A 21,747-nucleotide genomic window follows, 5' to 3' on the forward strand; every position below is an offset into this window, starting at 1 on the left:
GAAATGCTTAAAGGTATGCCAGAAAAGTTTTGTGACTTGGCTAAGGAGTACACAACCAAGAATTGATTCAGGTGTACTTGAATTTTTAGACATTAATCTAAAAATAATATGACTGTAATCTAGCTTAAAATTGAAAGCAGTTCTGGAATTGAGTGAGTTCATATGTATGTATACAAAAGTTGTTTGAATTTATGATTCATAACCTTCATGTATTACTTTCTGACTATGTTACTAATAGGACTTCTTTTCTAAGAATTCCAGGTTGAGCATCCCTTATCTGAAATCTGAAATGCTTCAGAATCTGAAAATTTTCCATCTTCATGTTGATGTTCAAAAAGTTTCAGATTTCTAGGCTGAAGGATGTATTTATGAGAAGAGTACTTGCCTGGTGTGCTTGAGTCCCTAGGTTGGATCCTCAGCATTGCAAAAAGTAAAACAGAACAACATGGATTTTTCCCAACAAAATTTTCCCAGTTTTTTTTGGGGGGGGGGGATTAGGGATGCTTAATCAGTAAAATCTTTGCAAATATTTCAAGTCTTGAAAAAACTGCAAAATCTGAAAACATTTATGATCCCAGGTATTTCAGATAAAGGACACTCAAACTGTATGGGTGAAGTTGAGTGTATCTTTGTCCTGTATGTGACTGGAAGGGTTCTTATTTTGTATGATCTATATTGTATTTAATAAGATTAGCTAATTGATTCTTCAATTATTTGGTTAATTATTATAATAGTTTATTGGTTAAAAAAAGTAATAGATAAATTTCCCTAATCATGGAGCTTACATTCTGGTGGAAGCAAGGAGGTAGTAAAGTTTGAATTGTAATCTAAATATTTAAGGCAGTGAAAGCCATTGGAGATTTTCAGCAGGGGGAGAGTTTAGGATTTGATCAAGATTTGACTACCTGTGGCTAGGGTTGTAGCTCAGTGGTAGAGGGTGTGCTTAGCTGGCCTGGAGATATAGCTCAGTTGGCATAGAGTGCTTGCCTTGCATGCACAAGGTCCTGGGTTCAATCCTCAACAACAAAAAGAAAAAAAATTTTAAAAAGTAGAAAGAATGTGTGCTTAGCATGCCAAGAGGTCCAGCATTCAATCCTCACCACCAAAAGAAGAAGAAGAAGAAAAATTGACTGTCTCAGGAAAGTATTGTATAAATTTACTTTAAATGCTAAGGAAAATACATTTTTAGCTTTTCAGATCCTCAGTAAGACTGAATATATTCTTGCTTAGAAATCAGCAGTATTGGGCTGGGGATGTGGCTCCAGTGGTAGCGCGCTCGTCTGGCATGCGTGTGGCCCGGGTTCGATCCTCAGCACCACATTCAAACAACGATGTTGTGTCCACCGAGAACTAAAAAAAAAAAAAAAAGAAATCAGCAGTATTTTATTTAGTGGGGTTTTTGTGTTTTGGGAGTTTTGGAGGGGAAGTGATGCTGGGGATTGAACCCAGGGCTTCGCATGCTAAGCACATGCCTTAACACTAAGCTACTTATTAGTATTCTCTACAATAATATAAATAATATTTTTTCTTAGGGTTCATAATTGTTGACTATTCTGAACTTTCAAAGCAGTCAGTCTTGTATATCCTCATTTTTTTCAATGTGCCACTTGGTGTTTTTCTGCTTTCAGCAAATTGTCATGACAGTTTTCACTGTACTCATATATTTCTAATATAACACACTGGCCAAGCTTTCTGAATTTTATAACTTGACTTTTTTCTGGTGGTAGCAAACTGAACTCTCATGCTAAAAATTAATTAAGAGGGTCTTTTGTGAAATAGCTATCATTCTATGCTAAGCGGATACATTTGTAATCACTGAATTTGTTGTCTGACTCTTCTCAGGTAACTAATGGATTTCTTTTTCACCCAGGAAAAAGACTTAATGAAAAGAAAAATTATGCATGAGCACAAATTATTGTATTTGTGACCACAATAGAACTACCATTATAGGCAAAATTAATATTTTCAGGTGCTATATATGTACTTGTATTACACATTTAAGGCAGTGGGAAAATTGATGTCCCATAAAATTGATTTGCCTTTTAGCATGTAGAAATTGATTATAGAGTTTTACCTAGCTGCCAAAATAAGTATCTTACATACTCTAGTTTGTGTATGTTCTTTATATAAACAGAAATATGTCAGTAAACTAGACTCCTTAATTGGAATTAGAATTTTTCTGCATTCTGCAACAGAGGTCTCAACCTTGTCTGCACATTAGAATTACCTGTGGAACTAATGCCAGTAGCTGTGGCTCTTTCTCAGTCATTTAGAAATTTGACCTGGGAAGAATGGTACTCTGGGAAGTCCCAGGTATTGTTTTTCATTTGTTTTAAGTGCCCTTGGAGATTCTGCTGTACAGTCAAGATTGAAACCCATTGCTTTAGAGAAAAATCTTCTACATGATAACAAATAATAACATAATCGAATTTTTTTAAAGCCTAAAGCAAAAACTTTGAGTGTTGGCTCTGTACAGTATATTGCTTAGTTTTCCAGAATCCCTGCTACCAAAAGTGTGTCTCCAAACTAACAGCATTGGTATCATCTGGAAGTTTGTTAGAAACTTAGATTTGCAGGGCCTCTTTTCAAACCTTTTGAGTGGGTCAAAAATCCCCAGGCTTTGTAATAAAGTTTAAGAAACGTTGCTTTCAAGCAACTTAGTGAAACTCTGTTTCAAAGTAAAAAACACTAAGAATATAGCTCAGTAGGAAAGCACCCCTAGGTTCAATAATAATAATAGAAACTCTAAGTGTAGATAAGTATTTTATATGATAAGTATTGATAATTAGAATCTTCCTCATGCTTTAAACTCAGATTTGTGTTTGTATACAGTTACAGTGTAGCATTAAAAAAATATTTTCAGCAGGAAAAGTAGGAACAAAAGAGTTCTGAGGTAGTGGGATTCAGGTAATCATTCTGTTAGGGAAGAGGTTACTAATCTTAGCTATTCTAGTTGGCTGGTTGATCATTTGGTTACACTTATATTTTTTCCCTACTCTGCTCTGGTCCACATTGTGATATAGAATACATAATCTTTTTTTTCCCTCTCCTACGCTGCTCTGGTCTACATTGTGATATATAGAATACATACTCATCATCATCATCATTTTGCTATATTGGGATCAAACCCAAGGTCTTGCACATGTTAGACAAGTACTCTACCACTGAGCCACACCCCAGCCCTAACAAGTACAGCTGAGAATGTCAGCAAAGGGTTTGCTGATAGTTGCCCCATGATTTAGAAAATTTGGTAGAGGTAGGGTTAGAACTTTTTTGTAGGGGAAGGGGGTTGCCCCCACAAAACGCTCTACCATAGAGGTACGCTCACACCCCCAGTCATAGAACTTTCTTGGGAAGATAAATCTGGGCAGGATTGAGGAATGGTTCCTAATGGCTTTTGTTTTGTAGTTTGCTCCAATTCTAATTACATAAATAAACTGACTTTCCTTACAAAGCAACAAGAATGCAGAATCTCAATTCATATTATACAGTGGCAAAAGATAATAAATATTGACTTATGTTTATTAGGATATCCAGTATGATTGTTTATACCCTATATTAATATTGATACGGGAATATTTTCAAAGAGATCTTTATATTGAGCACAGCAATGTCAACATCTCTAGAAAACTTTTTCCCCCCTTGGTTGTGGGAATTGAACCCAGGGCCTTAAGCATGCAAGGCAAGTGCTCTCCCACTGAGTTACATTCCCAGTCCTAGAAAGCTCTTTGAGGGTTCACTTATGATTTATAGATTAGTCATCAGAAATAGATTTGTTTTTAGTGGAAACTTAATTGCATCATTTATTTCTGCTGACAATTTTAATTTAAGAAGTTAATTCTGTATAGTGTTATAATCTTATAATCCATTCCACAAAAGGAAGAAATTTGAACTTTTAAGATTTGATGATTAAAACTACTATATTTTTACAATATATAATTGGTTTTTTTAAATGTGGTTTAAATGTATTTTGAGTCTCCAGTGTTATCTTTTGTTATATTTGCTGTCGCTTAAGTCCCTAGTGATTTTTTTTTTTTAACATGGTATTGGATCTCTATCCTCTTACTCCTTTTAATAACCAAGTTTAAAGAGGGAGTATTTCTAAGTACAATAATTGGTTTAAACATCTTTTTTTCCTCCTGGATTTCTTTTTAGGATCTACTGACAAAACCCTCTAGCCGACTTTGGAATCTGGCTTTATTATCCAACAAGTAAAAGCTGAGTTATAATTGGCAGACTTCTGGCACTGGCACTTGTCTACCTGTTTCTATAGAAACTGGTTTGGAAGTCAGAGCTGCACAAAGGGAAAGGGTAAGTTTCTTTTAATTCCATATTTATAAACCCATATATTAACTGTGGCATGGTGTCATTTTCCACATAAAGGTATACATAAGTGAAATATATTTCAAATATGAAGTACATATTTCACTTGTGGAAACTGATACCAAGTCATTAAATATAAAAAAGGGTTTAAATATGGATTTATTTTTCTTGTGACTCTGACTTCACATTTCTTCAAAGAATGAACAATTTAATTCTCACTTTCAGTTATTTTTAATTTGGGGGGGTCATAAAACTGATTTTTATCCTTAGATCTGATTTTATTCTACTTTTCTGATAAGTGAGAGTTGGTATAGAATATGTACAGAGGACATTTTAAAAGTCTGCATGAATTATAAGCCTCTTTGTAGCAATCTGATTCTTCTTTCAATTATAAAACAAGTATGTTCTACTGACCAATATATTTTTTTAAGCATTTCTCTTCTCTTAGCCAAGCAGGATAAGTTCTTGTGTTGGGGAACATGCATTTATTCTCATCCAGGCAGACATCCATTATTCGTTGAACCTAAGACAACTGCTGGTTGCTGAGTCTTCCTCTTGCTATGGTGTCTGAGTGCCATGCTGCATAGCTGCAGCATTTAGTCTTGAAATATGTGTGGTAAGCAAACCTCTGATTTGCAGGTTGGTATACATAAATAACTTATTAAACTCTAATTAACTTTGAGATACTGGAAGAAAGACATTTTTAGCTCTTGCTCTAGAAGTTACCTGTCTTATTTCCTTGGTCCTGATGCACTTCTCTTTTTAGAGAGAGCCAGAGAGAGAGAGAATTATTTATTTATTTATCTTTTTTAGTCTTTTGGCGGACACAACATCTTTGTTTGTATGTGGTGCTGAGGATCGAACCTGGGGCGCACGCATGCCAGGCGAGCGCGCTACCGCTTTACCGCTTGAGCCACATCCCCAGCCCCTGATGTACTTCTCTTAAAGGAATAAGATTCTCTTTTCTTTGCTAAGAGAACATTATTATTGGTTGACATAAACCTGATTTGGACACATACACTTTATTTCTGTTCAAATTATTACTTGTAAAAACAGTATAAGAGGTAAAAGAAGTTTTACTGGATAAGAGCATACTCACTTTTTAAAAATTTTATTTCACAAGTCTCTGGTCAGTTTATACCTAGAAGGTGAGTTCTTGGCGCTGGGGATGTGGCTCAAGCGGTAGTGCGCTTGCCTGGCATGCGTGTGGCCCGGGTTCGATCCTCAGCACCACATACAAAGATGTTGTGTCCGCCGAGAACTAAAAAATAAATATTAAAATTCTCTCTCCCTCCCTCCCTCCCTCCGTCCCCGCACCCCTCTCTTTTTAAAAAAAAAAAAAAAAAAAAAGATGAGTTCTCACTATAAAATGCATCCTGTTATTAGTTTATGTTATGCCAACTGGGACTTTGCTGAGATAAAAATAGAACTGAATTAGTGATTTTTTTTTTTTTTTTTTTTTTTTTTTTTTTTTTTTTTTAAGCTAGCTAGAAAAACCTTTAGTATGCCACCTGCTACCAAGTGTCCAGACATGTTCTCTACTCTGTAAGACTAGCCAACTTGTCCTGGTTTTAAAACTGAAAGTCTCGGGTCTCAAGAACTACCTCATTTCCCGCCAAACTCAGACAGCCCCTCCATGTCTGCTTCCCTAAAAAGGTCTCCCTAGGTTCTTATTTGGTTGCAGGAAATTTCATACTATCCTAATTTCTGTTGGAATGTAGCAGGGATTATGTCCTTTTAAAAGAAGGGACTTGTCTCATTTGTCCCGTGGATCCTAGGTAGTGCAAGTTTACATTCATAGAAATAAAATACAAGGGATTTTAAGCTGATTTTAAAAGCCTGGTTCCAAGCACTTTAGTTACTTTTTGATTATGTATATATATTAAGACTACAGGTGATAAACGTGAGATGGTTGGGTGAATATTTGTAGCAAATGAGATATATGAGGCAAATATGTAGTCCTAATGCCTCAGGCTTAAGGGAAAATGCAAGGCTTTTTACGTAGTATTGAGTTTTAATTTCATATTAACATCTTCAGAGAAACCACTGTTCAAGATTTGCATTATGTCTATCTTTTAAAAAACAATTAAAATATTAATATGTGGGGTTTTTTCCTCGTGGAAAAAGGTGATTTATGGTTAAAATGGGTTTATTTACTAAGTACCTAAGTTTTGCAAACACATGTAACATCACTTATTTATATGCCTCAATTAATGTGAAAATGCCACAAAATTATCATTGCACTCCTTTCAGTTTTTTCCATCTGGTGGGGCGTGGTAGCACATGCCTGTAATCCCAGTGACTCAGGAGACTAAGGCAGGATGATGTTCCCATCATCCTGTTTGAGGCCAGCCTCAGCAACTTAGTGAGGACCTAAGCAATTTAGTGAGACCCTGTCTGCAAATAGAAAACAAATCAGAAGGGCTGGCTCAGTGGTAGAGCACCAATGGGTTCAATCCTCAGTACAAACAGACAACAGTGTACAAATCAATTTAAGTGAATTTTAAATCCTAGAGAATCACTAAATAAGAAAACCAGTTGCCATGATGTAATCAGCACCAATAATGAGATTTGGGGAGTGATTTTGTATGCTGGGAATTGGAACCCATGAATTCCCAGTATGTGGTGCTAAGGATCGAACCGGGGCCGCACGAATGCCAGGCGAGCTTGCTACCGTTTGAGCCACATCCCCAGCCCAGTAATTAGGTTTTGTTAAGGACTAGCTTTGTAACATTAGACAAATAACTTAATTTACTTTTGTTCCTTAAGTATAAATTAGGAATAATAATACTTATCCAAACTTTCTCATAGAATTGACATCATAATAAGGTAATAGATGGGAATGAGCTCTGAAAAGTTAAAAATGCTGTTAAAATAAAGCTTTACTGTCAGAGATAACGTTTTTTTTTTTAAGAGAGAGAGAGAGAGAGAGAATTTTAATATTTATTTTTTAGTTTTAGGCAGACACAATATCTTTGTTTGTATGTGGTGCTGAGGATCGAACCCGGGCTGCAAGCATGCCAGGCAAGCGCTACCGCTTGAGCCACATCCCCAGCCTAGAGATAATGTTTTATGACCAACATGATGTACCATTTTCTTAGAGCCACAAGAAATGATATCTTAAGATGATGTTTTTGTTTTTGTTGGGTTTTTTTTGGTACTTGGAATTGAACTCAGAGGCACTTTAACACTGAGCCTTTGAGACTGCCTTGCTAAGTTGCTGAGTCTAGCAACTATGTTGTTGCACTGTAGCAGGTAAGATTTGTGGTTTTAATCTTTTTCAGGGGAGAGTTGGTTCTTAGGCACTTTGTGTTCATTTCAGTCTAGAAATTAAAATTTTAGGCTAATTTGAGTTATAACAAATAAGATAACTGGTTTTAGTTTAATAAGTTTCATAATCTGTTAGTACTGCTAAGAAGCAAGGATCATATAGAAGGGAAAGTACAGGGTCTTGTCAGACTGTTTAAATTATGACTCAACAGTTTACTGGGTTATTTAGTTTCTTTGATCTTCAGCTTATTCATTTGTAAAATGGGCATCACAGTTTCTGCTTCTGAAGGTTATTTTGAAGATTAATTTGATAATACTGTATATAAAATACATATACCTTAGTGACTATTATATTTTTAGATTTTGAAATAAAGTTATTCACCACCCCAGTCACACATATAAGTTAAGTCTAATATTTCTCTCTCTTTGTTCAAAGGGATCTCTTGAAGGGGAAGGGAGAAGACATTCAGTGACTTGTGCTTTTCTTTAAACCACATACACATTTATGGTGATAATTCCTACATTATGTGGGTTCCTAGAAATTTGTTATATGACATTTATAATATTGCCCATGAAAATAGTAGGAGTTTTGAAAGTGAATAAAAACATCAGAAATTGTTACCAGGTACAGTGGCACATGACTATAATCCTAGTGGCTTGGGAGGTTGAAGTAGGAGGATCACAAGTTCAAGGCCAGCCTCAGAAATTTAGTGAGACACTGTCTCAGAATAAAAAATCAGAAACTGTTGGGGATGCAGCTCAGTGGGGTAGAGGTGGCAGGCAGAAGAAGGAAGTAGAATTGTTAACCCAATGAACACAGTTATAGAAGTTTTTAACTTCTTATGTTTTAGGGATTCAGGCTTTCTTAATTCATATTACTCATGTTTAGAAGGGCTGTGACTGAGTAGGATGAAGAACTTCTGTGTTGTATAAGATTTGTAAAACCTGTCTGAATGAGAATTCAGTTTGGAGTTTTTTGGTTGGTCTCCTTAAAATGTACAGTTTGTGTAGAAGGAAAAAAGAATCTAATTGCCCTATGTAGTTGAAGTTAGTTAAGTCTTAATCACTGCTCAAAAGGGAAGGAAGAATTGATGAGGATGGGTCCTAGAAAATCATTAATATATTTTTTCCTCTTTTTTGAAATAGAAGGCAGAAGAAAGGAATGTAGTGGCTACTGTATATGAGGGGTATTTTGCTTGGTACAAGTATATTTTTATTTAATCCTCAATACATCTATGAATTACATTGTGGCATGATCCTCACTTTACAGAGGAAGAAATTGGGGGCTCAGAGAGGTTAAGTAATTTATGAAATCACATGGTAACAAGTGGCAGAACTGAGATATTTTTTTTCCATATTTATTTATTTATTTTTTAATGTGGTGCTGAGGGTTGAATCCAGTGCCTCACACATGCTAGGTAAATACTCTACCACTGAGCCATAATCCCAGCCCCAGAACTGAGATTTTTTTTTACTAGCTCACTATTTTTGCTGTTTGTGTGAAGGGGGGTTTTTGTTTTGTTTTGTTTTGAATTAATCAATTTACATGTGAATGTAAGCTAAATCAGACATCTACATTTACATATAAAAACTACATTTTAAATAAGACATTTTATTTAGAGGTGGTATTTATTCAGAGGGTGTTCTACCTCTGAGCTACATCCCTAGCTCTTTTTTTTTTTAGGGTCTTGCTGTTTCCTAGTCCTCAAACTTGTGATCCTCCTGCTTCAGCCTCCCAAGTTGTTAGGATTACTGTTATGTGCCACTTATTTAAAATGTTGGAAAGACCAACATTTTAAATAAGTCTGAAATAAATGAAATTTCATTCAAGATTTATTTGTTCCAAAGCTCATGGCTAGGTCTTGCAGAATACTGAGATTAATAAAACATCATCCATCTTGTTAATCATGTAGACTGTTGGAAAAGATTTACGTGTGAGCTCAAGAGTACTCTGGATAGTGGGGGAGGCTTTTCACAGTAGTGAGCCTTTGAGCTAGTCACATTGTAAATGGTAGGTGAGAATGTACCTGGTGGGGAAAGATAGGTAGCTGGGAGTGTAGGAGGCACAGTGCTTATATAGGGAGTAGCAAGGTATGGGATCTTATAAAAAAAACATAATTTTTTTCACATAAAATAAAATAAACATTTTAATTTAAATATATGTCCATTAAATCACTTATTCAACTTTAATATGAAACTTGTAGTTCTGAAGAGACATCTAGATCTTTAACAAGACTATTTTAGATAACTAGATGAAGTGAAAAAATATATTGTTTAGGAAATATATTGGGTAGGAACTCCCATGCAGAAGATCCTGAGATGAAGGTTTTGTGGGTTTTTAAAAGCAATTTTTATATTTTATTACATAGAAATACATGTTTATCATAGAAATTTAACAAAGTAATAAAAAGAAAACAAGGATTTCTTCTAGTTGATAGACAAGATGAACTTGGGGTAGAGGTGGAGGGATGGTACCATTCCATCACTAAGCAAGGTTTTAATATTCAGATTTCAAAGTTCTAGTTAACCAATGGCTGTATTTCATTCTTCTTTAATAAAAAAAGTTTTCATCTTCATATATTTCAGTGACCAAATTATGGCACAATTGAGGAGGTTAATTTATTATATAGTCCACTGATTTCATGTAATACCTAAGGTTGGTGCTTCAACTGATTAATTTTAAAGTTGCTGTTGTTGTTTTCTTACTCAGTAATGTCTCTTCCAAACTACTTGGTTTACCTTTTTATTTTTACAAACAAGGGAGCTTTTCTTCCCAAGCTTTGGTTTTCACTGACTTATTCCTTTAGATTTTCTTTTGTTAAGTTCTCACTTGATTGTAGTTCTCTTTCTGGTCAGACTGTTTGGTTTTCCATTTCTCAGCCCATGGTACAAAGAAAAAGGAAACTGAAGAAAGGAGATAGCATGTGCCAGAGAAGTAGAAAGAGCCTGTGTAGGTCTGTGTACGATCATATAACCAGCCTGGAAAGAAGGAATGGTTTCTGTTAGTAAAGCAAATCTTTCCATTAGTAATTCTCAGCCAGGACCTCTACTTCAAAGGAAGGGACCTTATTATACTTGCCAATCTGATTTGTGACCCATTAGAAAGTTATTCAAGCTTTATACCTTATTTCTAATTGATGAAGTTAAATCAGTTTCATCTGAGTTTTAAGGACTTATATCTGCACAAGTCATTATGGACTTAGAACTCATCTCCAACCTTACACTGGAAGTTGAAGAAAATGAGCACATACCATTTCATTTTATGGTGAATTTTATTAGCATACTACTGTTCTTTAAAAAATAAAAGAATCATGAATTGCTATTATTTTCCAAAAGAAAAAGGCAAGAACTAATTACCTTCTTGTATTTGAACAAACATTTGAGTACTTACTGTGTTTCTAGCGGTGTACTGTTTTAAGGATATGGAGCCCAAACAGACATAGCCTCTGCCCTCACAGAGCTTGAAGTTTAATGGGGAGAGAGGTATTAACCATGAAGGGAAGGCTCGGGTGATGAAAATGTATGAGAAGGAACTGATTGATCAAATTGGTTAAAGGAGTTCCTCCTGAAATCTAAATTTTTTTTTTTTTTTTTAATGTGTGGGTGCACCTAGGGATTGAACCTAATGGCGCTTTACCACCAAGCTACAGGGTCTTGCTAAGTTGTCCAAGCTGGACTTGGACTTAGAATCTTCTGCCTCCACCTTCCCAGTAACAGGGATTACAAGTGTGCACCATTCCAACGGCTTAGGTTGAGCATCTTTTTTTTTTTTAATACTTTTTTTGTCAATGAACCTTTATTTTATTTCTTTATATGCGATGCTGAGAATAGAACCCAGTGTCTCACACATGCTAGGCAAGCGCTGTACCACTGAGTCACAACCCCAGCCCTAGGTTGAGCATCTTTAATCCAAATCCAGAATGCTCCAAAATCTTGAAATTTTTAGAGGACTGACATGATGCTGCAAGTGGAAAATTACACACCATGAAACTTTTGTCTCATGCACAAAATTATATAAAATATTGTGTAAAATTACCTTAAGGCTATGTATGTAAGATATACATGAAACATAAATTAATTTTGTGACTTGAATCCCATCCCTTAGCTATATCATTTTGAATATGCAAATATTCCAACATCTGAAACATTTCTGACCCCAGGCATTCTGGATAAGAGTTACTAAACCTATATTAGCTGTCATAATCAAGCTTAAATTTAAGTGGCTCCTGGCTAACGTTAAATTCTTTTTAATACTTTGTATATTAGTTGTAGTTGGACACAAACCTTTATTTTTTTATTTTTATGTGGTGCTGAGGATCGAACCCAGCACCCAGCACGTGCCAGGCGAGTGCTCTACCACTGAGCCACAACCCCATCCCCATAATGTTAAAATTTGTACTTCATCCGTATTAAAACATCCAGTTTATTGACTTTGCATAACTAGTCTTTGTCTGCCACTAAAAGTAAAAGGAGATTGTATGTTTGATTTGATTTTATTAGATACCTACTTTTTTTTTAACAGTATGAAATGACTATATGCAAATGTACTTCCAACTCTAAACAGTTTAATATTTCTAAGTACATATTTTTAGAAGAAATTATTGGCAGTTCAGAAGCCTCTGTATTCTAATATTTACATGGAAGCATATATACATATTGGTATTCAAAGACTGGATTTTTTTATGATTATAGCAAAAGCATTGTGAATGTAAAAAGAAGGAGGAGATAATGTACCAGCAGTAATTCAGGAGTCCTCCTTGCTGACTATTGTTTCACGTAGCCAACATAAGGAAGAGTGAACTAGCAACTGATGCAGAATTAAGCCAGAGCCCTCTGTGAGCATTTCATCAAGGTCTCTGGACTGTCTGCATCAGATTCATCTGATATGCACATTAATTCATATTCATGCCTAATAAAATTATACTTATTATATAATGATTATTTTATTTTAAATTGTTAATCTAAGTAATTTCCTTATGCATGGTTGTAACCTTTGTTTTGAACAGTAATGTCTAGCAATTTCCTGTGATAATTTTAAAACAATTAAGATTTGCTTGAGCTTTCTTTAACAGTTTTGCAAACCAGGTGTTTTTAATTTTTATTTTTATTCTAACATGATAGTAGAATGCATTTTGACACATCATACATAGAGTATAACTTCTCATTCTTCTGGTTGTACATGATATAGAATCACACTGGTCATGTATGCACATAGGGTAATAATGTCTGATTCATTCTACCTCTATACTCCTCCCCTCTGCCTAGTTCAAAATACCTCCATTCTTCCAACCCCCGAACCAGTTTTCTTAAAGTCAGCAAAAGAGAATAATATTTCAAGTTTGATGTTCAATATACTATTCTAAATTCATTTTTTTAAATGTCAGTATTTAAAAATCAGTCTACATCATTTTATGAGTTAAGCCGTACATGCTTAAAAGTTCGACATCCTAGGAAGCATTCTTACTGCCAGATATTTCAGAATTTGGTTGCTGAGCTGAGTTCTGAATCCTTTGTATGAGGCTTACTATAGTAAATTTACTATCGGTCATCTTGTTAAAACATAAACTATACCCAGAAGGTCTTTCTTTAATCTCAAAGGTCTTTAATGTTAGTTCAAATAAGTGTTTGGGAATTCTGTGATTGGATAGTTTAAATCAGAACTTCTACCACTATATAGCATAATGGCCAACCTCCCAGGTGTACAGAGACAATTAGTTGATTTCTCATCCATTGAGCCACTGGTTGTTTATTAACAGCTTTGTCTTTTTATTTTTGGTATTCAATACAAATATCTTGTATATGTGCCATGATAGGAACAACTTTGGGAAATGTGAATTGCCAGATTTAAACCTTTTTAAGACAAGAACTCACTAAAGGCCTGACACTAGAAATTTGCAATAAGATTTACTAGGAGTTTAAAAAAAAAATTGTGTGCTACAAGTTTTAGTAAAAAGATTATTTTATTTTAAATTATTAGTCTTAAGTCATATCCTTATGTATGGTTGTAATCTTTGTTTTGAGCAAGAATGTCTAACAGTTTATGATAATTTAATGATAATTTTGTGGTCTCACAGGGTCTAGTGGTACACACTAGTAATCCTACCCACTAGGGAGGTTGAGGCAGCAGGAAGGCAAGTTCAAGGCCAGCATGAACAACTCAGTGAGACCTTGTCTCAAAAATAAAAAGTGCTGGGGATTGTAACTCAATGGTGGAAAGTGCCCCTGAGCTCAACTCCCAGTAGGGGTCGGGGGATTGTGGTCTCTATTTGCATTTGGAGGCTCAGTTTTTTGGCTGAATGTGTTATATTTGCAAAGGATGAACTGTTCTCTCATATTTTTAAAAATCACAATAGTTATTTAGAATTAATTTTTTTGTGTTTTTGTAGGTATTCATCAATCTTAGATACACTGGAACAGAGTGAAATTCTGTGAGGGCTTTGTTGTTTGTGGGGAAAAATAATCACCAGATAGGTAAATGGCTTGCATTATTTTGTTTTGCCTCTTCAGTGTATAATGTATTCCTCAGGACATGTGGAGGACAGAGAACTTGGCTGTGTCTTTCCACTTGTCTCATTTTTACCCCAATCTCCAAACAGATATATAGCAGATCAAAAGGTTGAGTTATTTTGTGTCTTTACTTATCTAAAGGAACAGAGATAAAAGAATGGATTTTTATATTTTTCCTATAAAACAGTTGGTGCAATATTATCAGTTTGACTCCATGTCATTTCTGATGAGATATGAGGTTGGCAAGTAGTAGCAAGAAAGAGATGTACTACTACTTTAGAAACTAGTTAACTTTAATGTATTCTGGACTACAACAGACTTGCATCTATTCAGGATTAGAAATGTTTTTCCTAGGGTGTGTCAAGAAAAAAAATCACTTTTGTGAAATCACCTGCTTAATTGAGATAACCTTCAACATATTTTAAGGGCTTTAGTGTTCCGTGGCTTACAGCATCTTCAATCAAAGGTAAGAAATGGAGAGACAGGTTACAGTGGCTTAATCAGATTTCCAGTTAATGAAGTAGAAGAATGTAGATTCCAGTAATTCTCAGTTTCATGAGTTGTAGATTTTTTCCTAAGTGTTAAGTCTTGACAGTGTAGGTGGCAGATTGTATACTTTACCCATAACCCCCAGAGTCACAGAAGGACTTTGAGAGAGTAACTTTTCTCTTATGTATCCCATATGGCATCTAGCAAAATGTTGTGCTAATAAATAGCTTGATAATTATTGAATGAATATACAGTTGTAATCAAATAATTATTTATGGTGTTTTAAGGGAGTTTTCAAGTGATTATTTGTGATTGATTTAAATAAGTAAATACATATACAAAAGTATGTACTAGCATAATATATGCACTTGTTAGTTGGGAATGGGTAGTGTTTGAACAAGGGGAACTGCATTCAGTTTTATTTTATAGGCAGGTAATATTGGCCCTTGGTTTTATTTTTAACTGATCAGAACTTCATGTGCCTTGAATGTAAAATTAGGAATTTCAACTAATAGTTTACATCTGATTTGTATATTGGAGATTATGATTATATACTTAATTTTCTTCCCATGGCACTATTGTGTGCTTTCTGCAGGTTTACTTTTGTTATAGAGGTCTACTAAAAATATAATATGATTTTAAAATAGTTAATTCTTTTCATTTTTACAATCTTCCAAGCCTTCCATCATGGTGCTAGTGTGTAGTTCTGGATGCTGTGCACTGCCAGAAAAAAACAGCAGTTGCATTTGGATGAGCCATGACATTTTTCCTACACTTAGATCTGCTGTCCCTTCTGAGTCTGGGAGCTTAGAACAACCCTAAAACTGACTTAGTCTAATTTTGTCTCTCTTTCAAAATTTAGTAAATAAATTTTCACTGAATATTGGAAAGGGTTGGAATGGGCAAAGGTGGTGCTGTACAGAGGAGTATGTATAGGAAGGGTAAGTTTTTAATTTCATCTTTTCAATCCTTTTATTTTCAGTAAAGATGTGATAATGAATTTGGTTGCTACACTTATTTCTTATAGTCAGAGTTGAGAAAGATATATAAATAATTTTCATTTATATTTTTTAATACTAAAAAAGTATGTTTTAAAAATTATTGGATTTTATATGCTTTTTATTTCCTTGAATTTATAAATATGTTATATAGAATTTTTTTTTTCATTTCCATAAAGGAAGGAGAAAAATATTGTTTATGTAATCAATGTTACCATTTTTAACTAGTGTTCCCACTGAGGATTTACTGTTTGCCAGATTCCTAATGAAAAAATGTCTGTAATCTTTTATAGGAATTTCAGCTTTTTCAATTGGTAATAACAGATCTAGGTAAGTAAAAAATGAGAATCTCACACAATTCTGAAGATCTAAGTTTGGTTGATAATTCAGTATTTTATCATCAGTAAGATGCCCATACCCTTTGAGAAGTAAATTAATCTGGTGTTCCTTCAGTAGTTGCTATTGGAATCAGAAGTTAGAAACAAATCTAATGGCAGCTGTAAAGTCCCCTTTGTTGTTTCACAGAAGAATGACTTTTAACAGCATAAGGGGGAAAAGTGGTGGGGGGAGCATAAGAACTTTCTTCCTTCAGCAAGATACTTAGTGGCACAACATTATATTCAGTGAGAAATCCTGGTATATTATAATCTTGTTTGTGATACTATGAACAACTCCTGGACTAAATAAAAATCTATATATAAATTATCATCAATTAAGTCTATTACTTTTTTGTAGAATTTATAAAATTTATGATTGCCTAAATAATATTCTAAAAATTGATACAAATATTTATTATGAGCTGTTTTTAACCTCACAAGTAGTTCCTAGGGTATGCTGGACTTTGGGTAGTAAAAGGCTTGCAAATATTTTTTGCTGATTGATTGACAATAAGAAATTTATGTTTCATTCTATATTATTTAGGTGTGTATGTGGATAAAATAAAAGTTTCACAATAAAGAGATAACCCTCTTTCTTAATCTCTGTTGTAGTCTATTCTTTTTCATTAAATAAAATTAAAAAGATCATGACACAACAAATTGATTCATGACCCACATATGCACCTACAGCCTTTTCTTTTTAGGCAGGGGTCCACAAAACTTGCCTTGTCTTCTCATATATATTGAACTCTTTAAACATTTTAAGATGTATACAAGAACATGTGTAATGTTAAATATATCGTAATTATATTATTTGCCTTTGTCATTTGAATAATATATTCTGTGTCGTGGTGTCTGTTATGTCATTATACTTTTGGCCTAATGAACTTGAAAAGTTCCAAGGCCACTGTTGGGACAACCAGTAAAGAAGGGTCCAAATTGAAAGAATGTATCAACAAACTATATTTGAACTGTTTTCTGCACCACACTGATCTGGATGTTAGCCATAAAGTAGCTTTTCTGGGCAATTCTAGTTTGTTGATTCCTTTTACTTATCCCTAGATAACAATTCAAGCCTTTTTTTTTTTTTTTTTTTGTACTGAGGAATGAATCCTGGGTGTTCTACTACTGAGCTAAATCCCCAGTTTTTGTTTATTTTTTATTTTGAGGCAAGGTCTTACCTTAGCCTCCTGAGTTGCTGGGGTTACAGGTGTGTGCCTATGTGCGTGTCTCAATTCTGGGCTTTACTTGAAAATTTTGGCCTGCTTTACAGGTGTAAAATATAAGCTAAGAAACAACATGGGAAAGGGTGTGTTCATAAATGTAAATAAGGCAGTTGATTTTATGTTTAGAGTATACTTAAACTAAATCTCAGATAATGGTGTATTTTTTTCTCTCTTGTTATAAGTTTATGTTCTTTTTCTACTACTATTTCCCTTTTCTAATAGTAAGAGAGACAAATGTAACATTATAAAACTTAATTTTTAAGAAGTGATGGTAGGACAAGATCAGAAAAATCCATCCTTTCTCTCTCATTTCAGGACTGAAAGCAGCAAAATTTAATTTTAGTCTAAATTCCTTTTTGTAGGTAACTGGAGATTCATGTTATAGTTATTTGTACAAATATATTAAGAGAGCTAGGGATATAGCTCAGTTGGTCGAGTGTTTGCCTCACATGCACAGTTCAATCCCCAGCACCACACACACACACACAAAGAGAGAACCTATGGTGTGTAAGAAACTAACATTTAAGGCTATTTCCTACAAATATTACTGTGTGAGTAGTCAAAATTTTAGTGGTTATGGATGAATTGTTCAGTAAGCACAAAATATCCAGCTTTTTAAAAGGTGAGTGTAAAGTCACACTTCAGCCCTAAAGTTAACTTAATCAGAACTCCCAAATATATACTATATGAACTTGTAATTTTTACCAGTGGCCCCAGATATCCTCTCCACAGAGATTCTGCCCTTTAGGTCAAGTATCTTCCCACTATTGCTACAGATAGAATATGAAGGGCTAGCCTCCCTTTCCCTTCCTCTTTGAAATACAGACCCTGGAGGGCTATATGGCACATCAGAGAACAATGGTATCAGGTTTGTAGCCTTCAAAGTCTGTGGGAGTAACTCTTATTTTTATAAAAGATGCTCATGGTTGATCTTTTTTCCTTAAACATCATGAATCTTTGAGACAAAACTCTGGACTGCCTCCCTAGATATGCAGACATACTTCCTGGTTCTAAAATTCCCAAAAGAATATGAGAAATTTCTTAGGGGACATCTGTTGGATAAACAGCAGATTTTCCTGTCATAGTGATGGAGCAGATTAGATACTTAAGATTCCATTTCTTTAACCTATACTGTCATTACATGTTAGCATTAATCCTGGATCAGTGTTTTCTTGCTTTTGAAATTTGCTCAGAATATGGCTCAGCCCTTACCTGCTGTAGGTGGTCCAGAAAGGACAGCAATCCCAGCAAAGAAACCAGCAAGTCCCAAAAAACTGTGCACTCTTGAATTCTTACACAGATCAACCTGCAGGCATTAGAATTCAGCATTAGCCATATTAAAGATAAAGTTCTATATATATCTGGACTTACAAAGGGGCAAGTACTGTTTATGTTGTCTCAGACTATGAATATTTTGACTTCTGAGGTAGTTTGGATGGCATTTTTGTCCCCAGTATAATGAAAGCAGAAATCAAGTAGGGAATAGTAACTTTGCTAGGTAGGCAGTGTTTTCAGTTTATTGGGAATTTAGTTCTGGGTTTTGGGTTTTTTTTTTTTTTTTTTTTTTTTTTGTCTAGAGGATGATTGAACCCAGGGAAACTTAATCACTGAGCCAAATCCTCCGGCTTGTTTTTATTTTTTATTTTGAGACAGGGTGTCATTGAGTATTTTTCTTTCCCTGAACCTTTACTAATCTCTGTAAGGAAATGGTAATTTACATTCTGAGCTGACAGTGATACTCCCACATCTACTATAGCCAAGTACCATAAGTTTTAAGAAATAAGATATCACAAAGAGTTGATTTTGGCTTTGGGAATTTGAAGTTTTGCCTGAGCTGCCTCCAGTGTCCTTATAGCACTTACGCTAATGGTAATATCAGGCCAAAAATGTCCTAGGGATTGTTTTCCAGCATGTTGAGGACCTGGTTTTAAGAAGAACCTGTGGGTTTCCCAACAATCCCAAGAACACAGTTCCATTTGAGGTGAAAACAGGGGAGCTGGGTACAGTGGCATACACCTGTAATCTCAGCAAGTTGGGAAGCTAAGGCAGGAGAATTGCAAGTTCTAGGCCAACTTCAGTAACTTAGTGAGATCCTGTCTTAAAAAGAAAAGGCTGGGAATATAGCTTACTGGTAAAGCTCCTCTGGATTCAATCCCCAGTACTTAAAAATAGATAGGTAGGTAGGTAGGTAGATAGATTTTAAAAACCTGAAAGTACACAGGACCAAGGCAATAATCTCACCAAGAGAAAAGCCACACTGATCAGAAAATCCCCTTTTTTCTTGACGAGTTCTCTGAGAACTTACATTGTGCCTAGGAATTAAAGACTCTTGGAGCTGAAGGAGAGGAAAGAATGCAAAACTGACCTGAGATGGATAAGGAAAATGGAATCCTGCTGAGCCCTTTCTTGCTGTCATTCCTTTTCTGTCCCAACTAACTAGTTCTCACCCTCCCTCCCCTCAAGATAAGAGGAAAAACTAGACAGGATATAGCTAGTTACAGGGTTTTTGAGCCTTTTTTTTTTTTAATTGTAATACATTTTCTTTTGGAGAGATTATTACTATTACTTGTACTAAATGGTTTAACAATGTTAATGATATGTCTACTTACCAGTACAGGAAGTATCAGTGCCAGATAACCACCAGCAAAGATGGCAAAGAAGACGGTGTAGGTCATAAGTAGTGGAAATGTGGTGGCTAAAGGAGCAAGCAGGTTAGTGATGCCACAGAGGATGAGGTAAGACCTGTGGTATTTATACTTCTTGATCCAGTTTTGATCGGCAACCCATCCAGAAATAAGCTGACTGACTGTCTCAATGATACCTGGAACAACATAGAAAGTGTTAGGAAATCCTGATTTCATTTTCCTAACCCCTTTGAAAAATGTGAATTACAAGGCATCTTTTTTCCTTAAATAATATGACCCCCATCTTTACTCCGGGATATGGGGGTTGGGGGTGGAGGGGATGGTTTCATTTGTCTTCCACAATAGGATCTATGATTTACACACATTCCAAACACTCCAGACACATACAGAAATGTCAAAAAGTATTTTTCATAGTTGAGTAGGAAACCATTAAGTTACCAGGTCGTGTTTCTGATTGTATTTAGAAAGAACAACACCCAACTGGGAATCCCTAGTTACAGAGGACCCTGGGCTCAGGGGGCTTTGCAGTTCCTTCCTCTAAGAAGTCTCAGAAATGAGGAAGTGAGATTTCTAAAAGACTAGTCGACTCTTAGGTCAGTGTCCTAAGGAAGCTAAGTGGTGGAAGATTGGGAAATAAATTAATAAAGCCTTAAGTTTAAAACAACAGATGTTGGGACTCTTATTATTGATTATGAAACTTTCGGGGTAAGGATCTCCTAAGGTTATTATGCTTAACTTGAAAATATGTAAGAAGTTTAGAAATGGGAGATTATATTTGGAACATTGGAGCTATCATAAGATTTAAGAACCACATTCTTTTTCACCCCATTTCATTGTACAGCATTCTAAACCCTTTATCCTATTAGAAGCTAATATAATGTAAACACTGAGATTTTCACTAAGAATAAATAGCATGAACTCCAGTTGTTTCAATTCTTTTCATGGTTTGTATAAACTCTTTCATTAAAAATAATTTAAAAATGGGTGCTATCAGTTATCATCATTTTCTAAGGTACATATTGGGATTGTATATTATGACTTTTGGTTCCATTATTTAGAGTTAATATGATCTAACTTGATTCTGCCATACATTGTACTACAGAAAAATTATTTTAGCCAGGCATTTTCTCTTGTGCATACAACATTACTTGACTGAAGCAGAGTATCTTTTATCTTGGTAAATTTTCAAAGAAGTTAGTAAGAAAAGTTACTGTTGAATTATTGTGAATTTCCAGATAATTAGAACTATTTCCTCCTTAATGTCAGCTAATCCACTGGTGACTATGTTCCATATTTTTCTGTCTTACTATTATTTTAAGGGGAAATAATACTTGGCTACAATTTATGCCCCTGGGGGTCCTAAGGATTGAATGAAGGGACTTGCTCATGATAGGCAAGTGCTCTACCACTGAACCATACCCCCAGCCCTATCTACAAATATTAACATAATTGAATGTTTACTGTGGGCCAGGCACCATGCTAGCCTCTATATACATTACATTTTTAATCCTGATGACCTTATAAGGGCAGGTGTCATTATACCTATACCACAGATGAAGAAATAATTGAGGCACTGAAAAGGCAAGTAACTTGTCCAAGGTCAAATAGTTTAAAAATGCTAATAAGTACAATCCTGGATTTGGGAAGTCAAGCTCCAGCATCAATCCTTTCAACTCCTGCACTATAATGAATATCTGGGGTTCTCTAGTTCCTGGAGTAGCTGTGGCAACTGAGCACCAATTTTTATGTTTTTATTTTTGGTATCAGAGACTGAACCAGAGTACTTGACCACTGAGCTGCATCCCCAGACTTCCTTATTTTTATTTATGAGACAGGGTCTTGCTAGGTTGCTCAGGGTCTCACTAAGTTGCTGAGGCTGGTCCTGAACCTGCCTTAGCCTCCAAAGTTGCTG

At 35.0% G+C, this 21,747-nt stretch overlaps 1 protein-coding gene across 10 annotated transcripts in view; it reads right to left on the minus strand.

Annotated features, from left to right (window-relative positions):
* Window positions 1–1,135: 1,135 nt before the first annotated feature.
* Window positions 1,136–21,747, minus strand: part of Slc16a4 (solute carrier family 16 member 4) — a 32,563-nt gene continuing 11,951 nt past the window's right edge. For 9 of the 10 annotated variants that reach the window (XM_040287420.2, XM_040287419.2, XM_078026977.1 and 6 more), the window contains 3 exons: window positions 19,800–20,011; window positions 18,403–18,496; window positions 9,920–10,572 (listed from right to left, as the gene is read on the minus strand). In XM_040287420.2, the coding sequence (XP_040143354.2) occupies window positions 10,412–10,572; window positions 18,403–18,496; window positions 19,800–20,011 (467 nt within the window). In that variant the 3' untranslated portion in view covers window positions 9,920–10,411. Of the gene's footprint in view, window positions 1,351–9,919; window positions 10,573–18,402; window positions 18,497–19,799; window positions 20,012–21,747 lie in introns of those variants that run through there. The other variant, XM_078026976.1, reaches the window with a different exon arrangement.

Source organism: Ictidomys tridecemlineatus, chromosome 11, assembly GCF_052094955.1.
Source record: "Ictidomys tridecemlineatus isolate mIctTri1 chromosome 11, mIctTri1.hap1, whole genome shotgun sequence".
NCBI lineage: Eukaryota > Metazoa > Chordata > Mammalia > Rodentia > Sciuridae > Ictidomys > Ictidomys tridecemlineatus.